The sequence below is a fragment of the Bemisia tabaci genome, chromosome 4 (assembly GCF_918797505.1).
Source record: "Bemisia tabaci chromosome 4, PGI_BMITA_v3".
NCBI lineage: Eukaryota > Metazoa > Arthropoda > Insecta > Hemiptera > Aleyrodidae > Bemisia > Bemisia tabaci.
In genome coordinates this window covers 37,499,638-37,514,609 of record NC_092796.1, presented here as the reverse complement: position 1 = coordinate 37,514,609, position 14,972 = coordinate 37,499,638, and the positions used below count along the sequence as shown (strand labels likewise).

Genomic DNA, 14,972 nt, shown 5'->3' with positions numbered 1-14,972 from the left:
CAGACCTTCGCCAAAAGTCCATTTCGGTTGCCCGTAAGATATCCTCGGATCTTTTCTTCAATTGCCAGACCTCACTCCCGTACGTAATTATGCTCTTCACGATGGCGCTGTAAATTCTCCGTTTATTTTCCTTCGAGATTCTCTGATCCCAGAGAACCCCGTTTAACATCGCGATGGCTTTTCTTCCTTGCAAATTACGTTCTCTGATGGCCCGATCAAACTTCCCATCTTGGGTCAGCCATACTCCAAGCTAAAATACACAAAAACCGAGACGTTTTGACTCAAAAAATGAGTCATTTTCAGTCGGAAATGTTACAATAAAAATTTAAAAAGACGATCAAAAACCTGGGTCTTACATGGTGGTTGCCGGGATCTGAGAAAAATGATAACAAGGCACCGAAGGCACCCCGATTGAAAATGACACAGTTTTTTTTTTTTTTTTTTTTTTTTTTTTTTTTTTTTTAATTGTGTATTTTAGCCTTGTTTCCCGTTTTTCCCCTTGTTTTTCTAATGTTACCATTGTCTCGGGCTGCTCGATAGAAATGTGTTTCTATTGTTATGAATTAGTAGATCTAAAAAACCATATGATAATACCTCTTTTAAGAAGCACCGCACCCGTGAAGTCCAAATTGCAAGATTACAAATCGGCCACACTGTTTTCTCTCATTCTCATTTAATATTAAAATCTTCAGTTCCATTTTGCTCTCTTCGTCAGCATTCTCCGCTTACAACCGACCGTATTTTGCCATTTTGCCCAAAGATCTACGCTACAAGCATCAAAATGCAAACCTACCTCCCTTTAAATATCCATCCTTGAAGCTCTGATGATCTAAGAGTAACTACCGATAAATTAACTAACGTAGAAAAAAAATGCGTATCAACTAATTTTGTTAACTAACAATGAGCCATTCACTATATGCAGGAGTACATAATTTTGTATTGAGCAAAAATATTAGCGTGAAACTGCTTCTCGTTCTCAGTGTTTCAAAATCTCCACTTTTACTTCATTTTCTATTAGGAGACCCAACCATAATGGCTCAAAATTTTCATATAATTTTCACCATTCAAAAATCACTGAAGTTTTCAAAACATGATTTTTGATAATTCTCCTCGTAGAAAATAAAGTATGACAGGAAGTCTACAACGCCGCAAATCGGTCGATATGAGGTCACACATTTTTTTATTCGGGATACATCGCCGACACCCCTCCCCCCCTCCCATTTTAAGCCCATCTGAAAGTGAGTAATGGAGAATCGCAGGATTTTATCGCGATTTCAGATGCTCATATAATTGTAAGCGACTCATCAAGTAGATATCTAGCTTTCATTAGGTTTTTTTTTAAAAAAAAAAATAAGTGCTGTGCAGTCCTACTAATTTTCATTACATTCTATTTTGCTTTCTAACACATTCCGGTTTTGCCTCAAAACTTTTGTTCTTCATTTCAACAGAAAACACCAAATGTATCACGCCGTGTCCACGATCATCGCAATGAGGTAAATACATCAAGTAGCAGTCTAATTGATGAATTGATTAGTCCGCTCGGGTTCGAAAGATAGCTATGCTTATGTATTGACACCATTTACTGATCTGTAGTTTTCGCCGTTCACTTTTCTTTGTCAGTCTTTCACGTGGCGTCTCTGTACAATTATTGTGCACTGGGTATATTTACTAGTAGAAAAATAAGTAGTCATAACATAATGATACATTACTTATGGCACCATTACGTAGCGCATCATATGATAGTTAAGTCGGATAACGAAGTCTCCATGCTTCGCACGACGAACGTCTCTTGGGACCGATGTTCCCATGATTTCGACTCGGCAATTCAATTATCTCAGATTATGTCCGAAAAAAGGTGGAATTTTTAGGGAGATTCGGCAATATTCTCCTTCTTCATTTTTGACAGTCTAATATAGCCTATATGTAACAGCAGGAAGAAAATACAGGGACAATCTTCTAAAAAAAAATCATTTTTATGAGTTAGAAACTCTCTAGCCTCCAATAAAATGAAGAAATTAAACCGGAGCATTAATATCTTACAGGTATCGTACATATGTGGTTAGCAATATTAATTGAATTCACCTATACATTAGACAATTAATTTTTTTTACTAGCATTTAAATAGATAAAACGTAGCGTTGACAACTTATAAGAAATTGCCACTGCGGTGAAATTAGGTCCGAAACAATCTGTGAATGGAAAATGCGAATAAAATCGATTGTACCATAGTTGCGTAGGAGCACTTGAATTAGATAGCACATGCACCGTGGATTAGATACACTTGATTACATACAATCTTGACCATTAATGATTTGAGTATTGCGATTGGTATATTGTTAAATAAATCCGAAACATCAGTAATATACATAACTGATAAGTCTTGACCCTTAGATGTCCAAAGTGGGTCAACTTGACCCGAAGCTTGCTAAACACACGTGCCTTATGGGTTGCATGGGACCGGAGCATACGAGCTTTCGATATAGGTCTAAATACATCGTAATAGAGAATCAGACATTAAAGCGGACTTTATAAACGATCAAAACCAATGTATTTTAATACGAGTCAATTTTGTCCGACTTGAAACCTGACGTGTAACACAAGTCTTGGGCTCCTAAGGGTTAAAGTAATGATAAGTTTTTCTCTCAAGACCATTCTTCGGAAATCTTTTCGCATCGTTTTACAATCTCCCTGAATTAATCGTACCGCACCATTGCTCACCAAATTCCCATTTGCGGTTTTGAGCAACCTTCTCTTGATGGGCCAAAAACTTAGCGATATGTGTTGTAGCTTATCACCAACACCCGTTCAAAAGGCGTTTCCGCAAAATTCCATAATTTTTTTCTCTCGCAGTATAATTATGCTGTCAAATGTCCTTTTTGCTAGAATGAGATGCTTAAGTGTACTTTCTGAAAAAAATTCAACATTTTTTTTTCAATTTTTCACCGTTCTGGCTGAAATACCATTTGGACACCAATAGTTCAATAAGTCTCAACACTTGCTTGAATATTTTCTTGTGCGTTATTTTCTACTCGAACCGGATACCCATCCATCTCAAGCGATATATCCTGGCTATTGTGGTAGCTCTCAATATAGACATTTCCCAATAAATTTGTGTGAACCAGTAGCTTCAAATATCCCAAGTAGTTTTTGAGGACCGCAAAACCTTATTCGCAAGCAAAATAAAGAATTTTTCATCCTAATCAGGTTTAATTAGATGATCGCGTTACCAAATTGGATTCGAATTTACAATAAGTGCAATTCTTAGCGTAAACCCTATATTAAAAGTTTACTTATGAGGGAATGCACGATACCCATGTACTTTTGTTTGTGTGTAGAAATAAGTCTATAAGCAATACTTCACTTAATGTATCGTTTGTGAAAAAAAAAGTTCGAAACAAAGGAATGCAATCTACATTAATAAATATGAGCCTCTAATTTTGAGATGATGGACGATTATGGATCGTTTGAAAGGTACAAAAATTTTTGAATTGACAACTGATTCCATTGGAACTTTTCAGGCATGGACGTATTTCTACCAAACAGACCTATGTGGAGGTGAGAAAAATGGGGTGTGCTCGTTAGTTCTCTTTGCGTAAGAGTGAATGGGAATAATTGTGCGCCAGTGACGTCAGCGGCAATGATAGTGCGCACTCTAGCGACGGGGAGATCGTCGTCGGGGCGCTTTAACTCGTGAGCCCTGTCCACAACGCTCTCTTGCCATGCCCGCGGCTCATGAGTTCCGCATTTAGTTGCCACTTAGGTCTCTTTGATAGAATGTAAAATCCCGCTTTTCCAATTCTTCAAAAGGAATCACGCCCACTTTTACATTGCTTCTAATGCAGCTTCGACGAGCACACCCCATGTTTCTCACCCGCACATAGGTCTGTTTGGTAGAAATACGTCCATATAATCTTATCCTAGGATTGTAGGCTCGGGGTGCACATTTGTCGGAAATGGTGTGGACCGCGGTGGGTGCAGCACCGAGATATTAGGAATTTTCAACGATAAAATCGCACACTGCAGCAAACGCGTAATGCGTGAAGTATTCCTGCACTCTTGTAGGCGCTAATATGCGTGTGCGCCGACCAGCGACCGCACTGTGTTTTGTGCGCAATGCGTGAAGTATTCCTGCACTCCTGTAGGCACTAATATGTCTATTGAACCGACCGGAGGCTATTTTTGGCAAGATTTGAAACGATGATACAGCATTAGAGTTGAAAGAGACTGTGGGGACGAAGAGAGATAATATGCTTGAAGAATGGCTGGGTAAAATTGATAAAACGTTTCATGCGAATAAGTGTAGACAAAAATATTCAAATGAAGAGTCTATTGAAAATGAAATTAAAACAAGAAGCAGAAGCTAATGCGAGTAAATTTTCACCCGTGAAAAAAATACTTATATCAGACGAAAATTTTGACAGGCCTCCTGGTTCCTTTAAAAAGTCGGGTTCATTTTCGTCAGTTCTTACTCAACTAACAAAAGTTGCAGGTATTTAAACGCCGGAGGATTCCATTCCTGAAATACATTATTGTCAGTAAACCATCTGCTTTGGCTGTCTCAATATTTGCATCTGAAAAGCGTCTGCCAATCCCTCATGTAGAAATAAATGGTGAGTGATGAAAAGACCATATTCACAACGTACTGTGACGTAACGAGTGTGCTCCGCTCTCGCCCAAAAGTCACCGTCTCACAGTGGATCGAGTCAGTAGGAAAGGTCAGACAAAATCTGGAAACTTTAAACGCTTATAACTTCCTTTATACAAAATTTTGAGGTTCTAAATGTGGTTACATTGGTTTCCTCGTAAAATTACCTTCTGTAAGCACCCCTTGAAATATAACATGTGACAACATAAACATCAAAATTTGCAGTTTTAGTAAAAAATGTCATGTTCGACCTCTCTAATTGACTCGGTCCACCGTGCGTCTTGAAAGTACGAACAGTGATTACAATGTACAAACAGAAAATATATTTTTGGGGCGTTTCAAAAAATTGATCTTGAGGACATTCGGTGATCGAAAAACTCGGAAAAAACTCCTGTCATATCAGAGATCTTAGTTCCTCAAATACGAGCAAAACAAATTGAGCAACAGGTCAATTGGAATTGCCAAGTGTAGATAACATTCCTTTGTTTGACTTGATGATATTTTCTTTGTATCATACTTCTTCTCTGGTTTTCTCTCTGATCCGTCTCCTTTCTCTTCATGTGCTATCTGTATGTGCCTGATGAAGAATCCTAGTATTCGTATTTTATTATCTCAAGTCAACCGATGTATATCCACTAAAACCGCTCACATGACTTCCATTTTATTGGAAATTTTATTTCTTACTGAATTTGGAAAAAAGAAAACTAGTAACTCTTTAGAATGAGACAATCAATACCGTCTCATAAAGAAGGAAAATAGAATCATGGAAAATTAAATTTAAAATATAAATCATCATACATTTTTTTGAAGAAGAATAATTATACTTCATTTTTTTGAGTTTACTCTGGATTTGCCCAGCAGCTATGTACGAAAATCACAAATCAATCATCGAAGAGAGATCAAAGACATTTTTAAAAATTAAAATTTCAGTGGTTCTCTATTAAAAAAATATAGTATGACATTAAGAATGAAATGTCACTTACCGAGGTACGTAGTTTGGAAGTTTTACCATCAATGTTTGATTCTACAAAAATCAAACATTAGCTGTCATCCACCGCGGTAGTGACACCCTTGGTTTCTTCCACCTCGCTTTCATCCAACTTTCACGTCGAGTGCCCAGTGAAGATATGCGTCTCCCTGACACACAAAAGCAAGTTGGGAGAAACCAAGGGTGTCGGTTATAGGACATTTTGACAACGATTTTTTGTCCATGCACCTGTTTTTTCTAGTAGTTTACGTCCACGCGTTTTTTCGGCAGGTGAATTTTGGTCCATTTACCAATTGAGACCCAAAGTTAAGAAGTCCACATGTGAATCCATGGAAGTCCTAGTAACTGTATTCAATAACGTTCAGCATGATTTTTGAACTTCATTAGAGGAAAAAGTGACTTCATTCAAGCAGAAATAAGCTCAAATTTACCACCAAGAGAACTTCCTCATGAATCAATAAAGAAAATAATGCTTGTTTAAAGAAGAAAAGATGCTTACATAAAAATAAAAGTCACTTACCTATCAAACAGAAACCCGCTTTCATTTAGCTACTTTCTTCTTGCTTTAAAATAAAGTCTTCTTGGCTGCATACTCAATAATGTCTCTTCCTAAATTGAGTCACTTTTTTCTCTAACGACATTCAAAAATTATGCTAAGCGTCATTAAATGCGGATGCTATCACTTACTGAGTTTTTTGACTACCGCTCTCTTTTTATGCCGGAGTATCTTGATTTATTTTGCGAGGGAAGCTCCGTGCTCTTAAAGGATGCCTGTCACTATGAATATGTTGGAGCGCCTTCAATTTCGTATGATACTGTGCAACACCTCTGTTGTGAAATCGTTGCTTCAGGCGCCGTGGCACGCTGCGGCGCGGCGCGGCGGGAGGACAGTCAACGCGCAACGTGCATTGGCGCCTACAAACCTAAGTGGATACTTCAAGCATTGCGCAATGCGTGAAGTATCCACTTAGGTTTGGAGGCCGCTTCGCTCTGTGTTCGACTAATATATTTAAACTCGCGGCGTCAGCATATTTCAACTCGTGATTTTGAAATGCTTGCACACTCTGCGTGGATTATTCTCATTTAAATCGATGGGAAAAAATATGTAAAGGAAAATGTAATGTGTGTTTTGTGAATATTAAGGTAGTTCCGTGTCAAATTTAATGACTTCTAAAGCACTTTAATTTTTTCTTCTATATTTTGTGCTTTTACTGGGCTACAGCAAGGTGCACGCGCAACCAAACGCTCAAAATTGGACGCATTTGGCTCTAAAAGGTCGATGTGAAAATACCGATGATTGCGTGCTTCTTGTTTCTTTTCCTCTTTTATTCATTTTTGCACAGTTTTTTTTCAACACCATTACGGCTAAATGATATCAATATCGGTACCATCTCTTAGCAAGGACTTGCCACGTTTTTAAAATGTAAATTTTTTTAAAATGAAGTAATATTTTAATTTTAAAAAAAGAAAAAAAAGGTGTATATGAGGTATACTTTATGTCGAAAATTTTAAGGATAGAAAGTGAACCAAATATTCACCAATGACAATTTGAAAAGATGAATCAAAAGGAGAGAGTAGCATTTCACTTAAAAAATAAGTCAAAATAACAACACCTCCTTCTCTTTCAATTTGCTCGTTTCGATAGTGTCAATATGATTTTACATACGGACTAAAATATAATGCTTGGACAAAGTCACTGTTGCTTATTTTACGCGTGGACGTAAACTACTGGACAAAACAGGTGCGCGGACAAAAAATCGTCGACGAAATGTCCTGGAACCAGGGTGTCACTACCGCGGTGGACGAAGTTATAGACGGAATTTTTCAAAATGCGTTATCTCGGTTAATGTTGAGCGTAGAAGTTTTCTGCCTGGATAGATCTTATTATTTTTAGCAGATCTACAAGAATCAAACATAAAAACACGACTCTGTGTCCAGCACAGTTGACCCATTATCTTATATTTGATGGTGTACGTTACAGAATGGTATTTGGATTCAAATACGTCCGCAAGTATGCTGAAATGAACGGACAAGAGTTTTTACTGTTTCCGTGTATTTCTCTCTTTTTATTCTGTCATCTATTGCTATCATGTCGTGTGTACGCATTTATTTGTCGCATTGTTGCATCTCATTTTGTACGAAGATTTCCTGTGTATCAGTGTCGTGTCGAGTATCATCTTCATTTTTATACTTCCAACATATAATTTTTCTCATTAAATTTTTCTAATTGAAATTTCAGGAACGCGGAGAGAGGTGACTATATTGATTGGAGTCTACTTTTCAAAAAAAAACAAAAAAAAAAACAAAAAAAAAAAAAAAAACAAAACAAATTACGCTATAATGATCAAAAAGGGTGTTAAGTGGGGGAGCTTTAAATGAAGGTTTTCTTTCTAAATGTTTGTTAAATTTCAACATGCAGTCATAAAACTCCATTTAAACGTGAAATTTGCCATTTAAACAGAGTTACATTGGTGTAAGGAGAGATGTCATCTAGAGAGCCGAGTCATAAATTTGATTTATGTTACTCAAACGCTTTTGATTTTTTAGTCGAACGAGAAACTAAAAATGTCCTCGGTAAATCGTCGTGCATAGACTAGGCAATGGCCACCTCAAGTATTTTTAATTATGTTCGTGTAAATTATTTTCCTAAAAAATGATTACGATATAGATGGTCTCTCTCAACAATATCTGCACAATGGCAAAGCTTCGAAAAATCTACGGGAAAAAAGTGGGTGAAAGACGTGGAAGCAAGGTAACACCGGGTACAATATTTTTATGTGTTCTTTGATCGATAATTTGCATATACATTTAAGCTCTGCTATGTCGTGAGCAGGCTTTTTAAAACCAGTTTCTTTTTTTTCGTGTTTGTCAGGAAGAGCGCCAGGGATGGCGGAGGCGGAATTAACAGCCTTGAAACAGCTCATCAGTTCCAAGAATATACGTATAAGAAAATCACACCCTGCGATGTCTGTTCGCAAGTATTGCGAGGTAAGTTTTCCTCGCATATTCACTATTATCGATAAAATTGATACCATTCTAATAATAACTCTGAAGATCCGGGACTTCGGTTCGTTAAACCAAAACAAAAGAGGTTCACCGACTAAGGGCTCAGCCTTCTGAACCAAAAAACGCATCGACGGTGTAAGTCGGCCATCACATAACTCGTTTGCGGTGTCTCAAAATCTCCACCTTTATGTTATTTTTTTAAAGAAGAACAAATTGACATCATTCCTTGAAGTTGTTGCAGAATTCTCTTCGCACGGAGAAGAAAAATCACGACAGTTTTAAAGAATTGCCGTTTAGTAGTTTTACGTTGGAAAAACAAAGTATGACTGGAAGTCTGCGACTTCACAAACTGAGTTACGTTATTGCCAATTTACACAGTCGACATACCGTCTTTTTTTTTTCTTTCTTTCTTTTTTTTTTCCTTGCTGGTTTAATGGCTTTGTGCCTAACACCTTCAGCCAACTTTCGTCAATGTTTAGTGTCCGGAGGCATCGTGGGATCTCCATGCTCCAGGCTTTTCCAATTTTAAGGGATTAGGGCGGAGAAGAATCTGTTTCAGAGAATCTACTCGTCAATTCCGTGAAAATTAGACGCCACCACCGGGATTCGAACCGGGACCCATTGACTTAGAGTCAGACGCGCTGACCACTAGGCCAACCTGGCCGACTGACATATCGTCCTTTTGGGTATCTTGCGCCTTGAGAACAATGGGCCCAGTAGGGAGGCGTGATTTGCGATCTATCGATTGATCTGCCATTTAAACCCATGGAAAAGGATCGATGAACAGGGTGTTCGCAATGAACACCTTAATCATAGATTTTTTACCGTAGCCTCCAAACGGCAGAAATATCGATAATCGATCTTTCAAGGCTCGCCACTGAATGGACCGATAAACAAGATACGAATTTAAGCATTCTGATATTTTTTTTCTAACCAAAATTTTACGTGAAACACGATTCGCGCAACGTGAATTACTGAAATCAACTCCTAACCAAGATATTAAGGTTTTAAGTTTACATTGATTATATACGGGAAATCCGAATGCTCCACTCACAAAATAAACAATTGTCTACTTGAATCAAATCGCGCTTTGAAACAGTTTTGAAGAGCGAATTAATGGAGCAATGTTCTCTTCAATTTTGTTTTTCTATGTGTTGACAATGTACAACAGCTGAGCCAAAACGCTGAGATTGGGGTTCTGGTGTTGTTTAGGTTAACGTCAGGTGCGCGGGTTGCTTCTCTTTCTATGAGCGGGGGGTTTGAATTTATGCGTCAAGAAACATTATATATCTTAATTAGGCGTCAGTTTCAGCAATTTTTGTGTACAAATCGTGTTTTGCGTGAAATTTTGGTCAAAAAACATGTATCAGAATGCTTAAACTCGTAAGTACCTTGTTCACTGGTCTATTCATTGCCAGTGCTTTAAGTGCGTGAGAGTTTGTATTTTGACTTGCCTTCTTCCCTCCGAAAAAAGTGTATTATGTCTTTTGTTAATTTTCTGTTTAGGACATACGCGGCAAGGGCTCAAGTGTAGACTGTGTAAAATGAACGTCCATTTAGACTGCCAAGATAAAGCTACTTCTAAGTGTAATTCTAAGTCTCGACTCCTGAGGAGACAGAAATCAACGTCAGAAATTGAGACAAGGATATCTGCAACCCAGGAAGAAGAAGGTATGCAAAATTTCACGTATATTCTCGTACTGACCTCTATTTTCACATATTTTACATGGTATCTAATTCTCTTCTGCTCAACCCAAATATATAATACAGGTATCATCATCGTAGAATAATTGCATTTTCAAATATTGTCAAAAAGAATACCAAATTTATTTTACTTTTCACGAGCTAAACATAATTTTTTTTTTTAAAAAAAAAATGATTCCAAGCTCTTGACCTTTCTTTCTTCATGTTCCGCATTAATTTCCGTCAATCTTCGCTCCATTTAGGAAGAAGCATGTCTAACGCAAGCGGGAACGCAAGTCCAAGTAACTTAAGCATATCCAGGAAAAATTTAGACCAAAAGATTTACTCTAGGCAGAACAGTCCCAAGCTACTAGGTGTTGTTCCAGGTGATGAAAAAATGATCTACAAAAACATAAAACAACCAAACTTACTGCTTATCTAAAATATTAACAATTTTCTCACTTGAATTTTTTATGCGTTAATACTCTCAGCTGTGGTTAGTCTGCTTAAAGCTATCTTCTCTGGAACCAATCCACTTCATTACTTGAGTTCATCCTAGTAAAATACCTTATCTAATTTTCTCACGCAAAACTTCATCCTTTTTGTTTCTTTCAACTGCAGTTGGATTACAGAACCAATGTCATGACAGGAAACTCAAAAAAGAAGTTTTTTTTTTGTTCAATTTACTCAAATCTTTCGAGCATCTTTCAATTTCAATATAATTGCAAATTAATTAATCGACTTTTTTCAAAGTATACTATCTCAAATTTTATCTTTCCAAATGAGTTCATGAATCACACCAAAAACGGATTTTTCCAGGCGTTTGGTATATTCAGTCTAGCATCAAAGATCAATCCTAAAAACTGTATATAACCGTTGATTACAGGGTCTGAATCAGAAATATTGAGATAAATAAAGAAATAAGCTGAACTTAGATTTCACACCATAATTTGGTGTGGTTGACACATTTTGTATCAATATGAATGAATGTGCAACACCAGGTATAATGGCTGCATTACGTTTCTGCTTTATTTTTTTGTCGAAAACGCTCCTGCATAACCATTGCAAATATATATCGCCCGCAAATGATTTATGACAAGTTCCTCTCATGTCGTGCCATTTGGCATCGCTGCAGCAATGACACCAAGCCCCCTGGAATGCCGAGGTTTGTAATGTAGCAATGTCTTAAGTGAACAACTGTTTCAGCCAGGCGCTCTATAGGAAACCAGAGTGCCTGCAATTTTGTGTGCAAGCAACACGCACATCCCTAAAACACGAATAGTTGCATCCGAGCGTTGTTATTGAAAAAACGAAGGCACCTACAATTATTCCCACTTACGATGAATGACGATGTTATCATCGCATTTTCCTTAACACATAGTGACGTTGCTAGTTTTTGACCAGCCAGGCACCGTAAAATTTTACTATGCTATTATGGAGACAGGATTTTGAAAGCAAAAGCATTCGATCATCTCAGGTAGAAAAGTGTTTGTTTGTGAGTAATGTCACATGTCTCATTTGATTCTACATAGATCTGATTTTCATCGACGGAAATACCCATTCTGCCTTCTTTTACGTTGTATGGAGGTATGCATATTTTACATCGAATTAAACTTTTACCATTCATGTCATTTGTCTGCGGCAGTGATGTCAAACGGTGCAAATCGGGAAAAATATTGTGCGGGTGAATATTCCCAAAAATTATGAGGACGCATTTTCGTTGGAGCTTGTACGGACGCAGAAACGTTCTACACCAAGTAATACAATGGGCGATATTTTAGACCACCGTTATCTCAGAATAATTTTTGGGAAAAATGTAGTGATGTGATACATACGGATTGCATCCCGCGAATTTAGTAGGATGGCTCTTGAAAGACGGTGCTTACTAAATAATTAGCACATGTGCACTTTGGTGAGAAAATTTCGAAGGAAAAAAATTATATATTATTCTGTATAAGTACGTAATTTTCAAAAAGGAGGGTGTATTTTAAAGTTTAAATTGATCCATTTTCCTTCTTTTACTAAAAATCACCCACAGTTATTTTTATGCAAACCACTTATTTTTGAAACATTATTCTCCGCCCCCGATTTTCAATTATTGTTAAGGCTGCTATTTATCCCTCATTCCACAAGGAACAACAAATTACAAGCAATGCTAAGGCGTCTCTTTCCAATCTCAATGTGTGATTTGTACAAGAACACAATCAGTGCTCTTTAATGTTTTTTTCATACGTGATTATAATTTCAAAGAGCTCAATTTTGTAAAAGACACACTTCAGCTTTCTCCAAAACACCCCGTGTATATATGAACCCGTGTTTGGTCTTAGTGTTTTTGAATGAAATATGCGGTTGAAATGTGTTTGCCTCTTGTGGCGTTCTCCTCGGTGCATGTTCTTGGAGAATGATTTTGTCGTCCCCTTTCACCTACCTCCATGTTTTGTGAATGTTTTATTTTTTCCAAGCGTCATCACTTTACCTCATTTCAAGCTCACTCACTGCCAAACTCCTATATAACTCACGTCATTTTGTTTGCTTTTCTTTATATATTTACGGAAAAAATGTTTTTTTTTCCCTCAGGTTATTTGTTCTTTTAATGTTATTTTTGTTCACCGTAAACTTGTAAATAAGCTGTCATTGTAAATACTTACGTAACGGATTGAATTAAACAAATTAGTGATGTAGAATGCAACCGACTGTGATGACCATAATTTCCTTCTACGTGCGTGTTGGAGGTTAGGGCAGATAAATGCTAACTTTTTTCACAATATTTTTACTATATCTATCACGTCTTTGCCTCGCTGATACTCTTTTCACGTTATTCCTAATTTTCGAAAGTTAAGGAGGCAAAATAATTGAAGTTATACTTTTTACAAGGTGTTTAATTTTGTTGCAGTGATAATGTTAGCATCGATTTTGAATGCGTAAGAGATTACTCAGATCATAAATCTGAATATTCTGCCCATAATTTTTCGTAATCCATCTGAAATTAGCCTTTCATACCTCCGTAACTTTAATTTTCTTCCTTAAGTTTAATTTTTCACGGTCAGTCAATGGCTACAATCATATTCAAATACAAATTCACCATCAATTTACCACCAGTGAGAAGTTTTTGTATTATAATGAATTGTTCTTTGCATCTGAATGATGGAAAACCATTCATACTTAGCCCAGCATTACCTCTGCACAATGAGCGCGTACAGAAATTGAGAAGAAAAAATATGATTTATATTAAATTTATTTTGATTTATGGTTTATGATTAATTACTTAGTTATGAGAAAAGTTAACCCTTTATGAAGATAAAGGCCATTTCATACTTAGCCATAATTAGTCTCCCTTTGAACGCAAAACGTGGTTTAGGTTAAAGCGATAGTCAGGTAACATAAACAAATCACTTTATTTGTGTTACATTTAAAGAATTGGCCATTAAAATCCAATGTCTGAAAGTCAAGTGAAAAAAATGAAGTTGTTCTCTCATATTAACGTATTTTTCGGTTTTTGTTTTTTAGTTTCCCTCTGATTTAAACCCGTCTCTAATGTATTTTTCATATTTGAAACGTTTATGAAAATAGTTTAAAACGTAACAGATCACGAAATGGAAGAATAGACACAAAGAGGAAAAATTTAACCGATTAAAAAATATTAATATGACAAAAGAATGCACTTGATTTTTCCTTTTGAAACAAACGTCTCTGAGATGATAAGAACCAAGAGGCGAGTATAAGATAGCAAAATGGGGAACAGAACTCACCTTTAGAATCGGAATTCTATTATTTGAATCAAATTTAAAATCAATTTCCTTGATTCGTATTATACTCTTATTCACCTTCTCCATTTATTAATTCATCGGTAAAAGCCTCTGAACTTTCTGAAAGGTCTCTCCAGAGTTAACTCATAATATCCTCTTTCCACCACTCTCTATCTTGTTACTTCAACACTATTCACACGTCACACCACTATCTCCTTATATATTTTCTCGAAAACCCTGGACACGACTTTCTTTGACCATTTGCTTCGTCTCTAGTTTTCTATTCTCACTTTCGTGTGATATTTTTAACAATACACTTTCTTTTGAACTTTACACTTTTTAAACGCTAAACTGGTTTTTGAGGGCTGTGCAGATCATGTTTTTTTCATGAGGGTGCATTTTTTTTAAGACTTGTAAACGTTTGAGGTTTCTGAGCTCCATGAACTGAACGGAAAAAATGCTGCGTTGCCTTTGCGGCATTTTAATCCCCTCACTCACCTCACACCCTTTTAAGATATCGTTACACTTATTTACAATTATATCTTTCAGCAGGCTCTCAAATCCAGCGCAGCAAAGAATGAATAACTTCTATCAAACACAATATTTTTCTCATCTCTCTCTTCCGATTTCACAAATTCTAAAACACTAACCAAACATGCTGGTTTCATTTGATTAACCCGATGATTTCACTGTATAAGCTTGTACTCTGAGATTTTTACCTTTTAAACACAAAAAAGCAATCATATTTTAGATGCTAATTAAAAAAAAAAAAAAAAAAAAAAAAAAAAAAAAAAAAAAAAAAAACATGAGAAACATGAGAAACAACAATGAAAAATTATGATATGAAAAATTTTATGGAGAACGCAGGGCTGCTATTTAATCCAGTATGGCGGAAGTACTTTTG

At 36.5% G+C, this 14,972-nt stretch overlaps 1 protein-coding gene across 14 annotated transcripts in view; it reads left to right on the top strand.

The window, feature by feature from the left end:
* The window catches only part of LOC109031500 (SH3 and cysteine-rich domain-containing protein), a 319,664-nt gene that overhangs the window by 255,623 nt on the left and 49,069 nt on the right, over positions 1 to 14,972 (top strand). For 9 of the 14 annotated variants that reach the window (XM_072299796.1, XM_072299791.1, XM_072299789.1 and 6 more), the window contains 4 exons: positions 1,449 to 1,493; positions 8,506 to 8,621; positions 10,146 to 10,310; positions 10,586 to 10,708. In XM_072299796.1, the coding sequence (XP_072155897.1) occupies positions 1,449 to 1,493; positions 8,506 to 8,621; positions 10,146 to 10,310; positions 10,586 to 10,708 (449 nt within the window). The remainder of the gene's footprint in view (positions 1 to 1,448; positions 1,494 to 8,505; positions 8,622 to 10,145; positions 10,311 to 10,585; positions 10,709 to 14,972) is intronic. The other 5 variants (XM_072299798.1, XM_072299800.1, XM_072299794.1 and 2 more) reach the window with 2 other exon arrangements.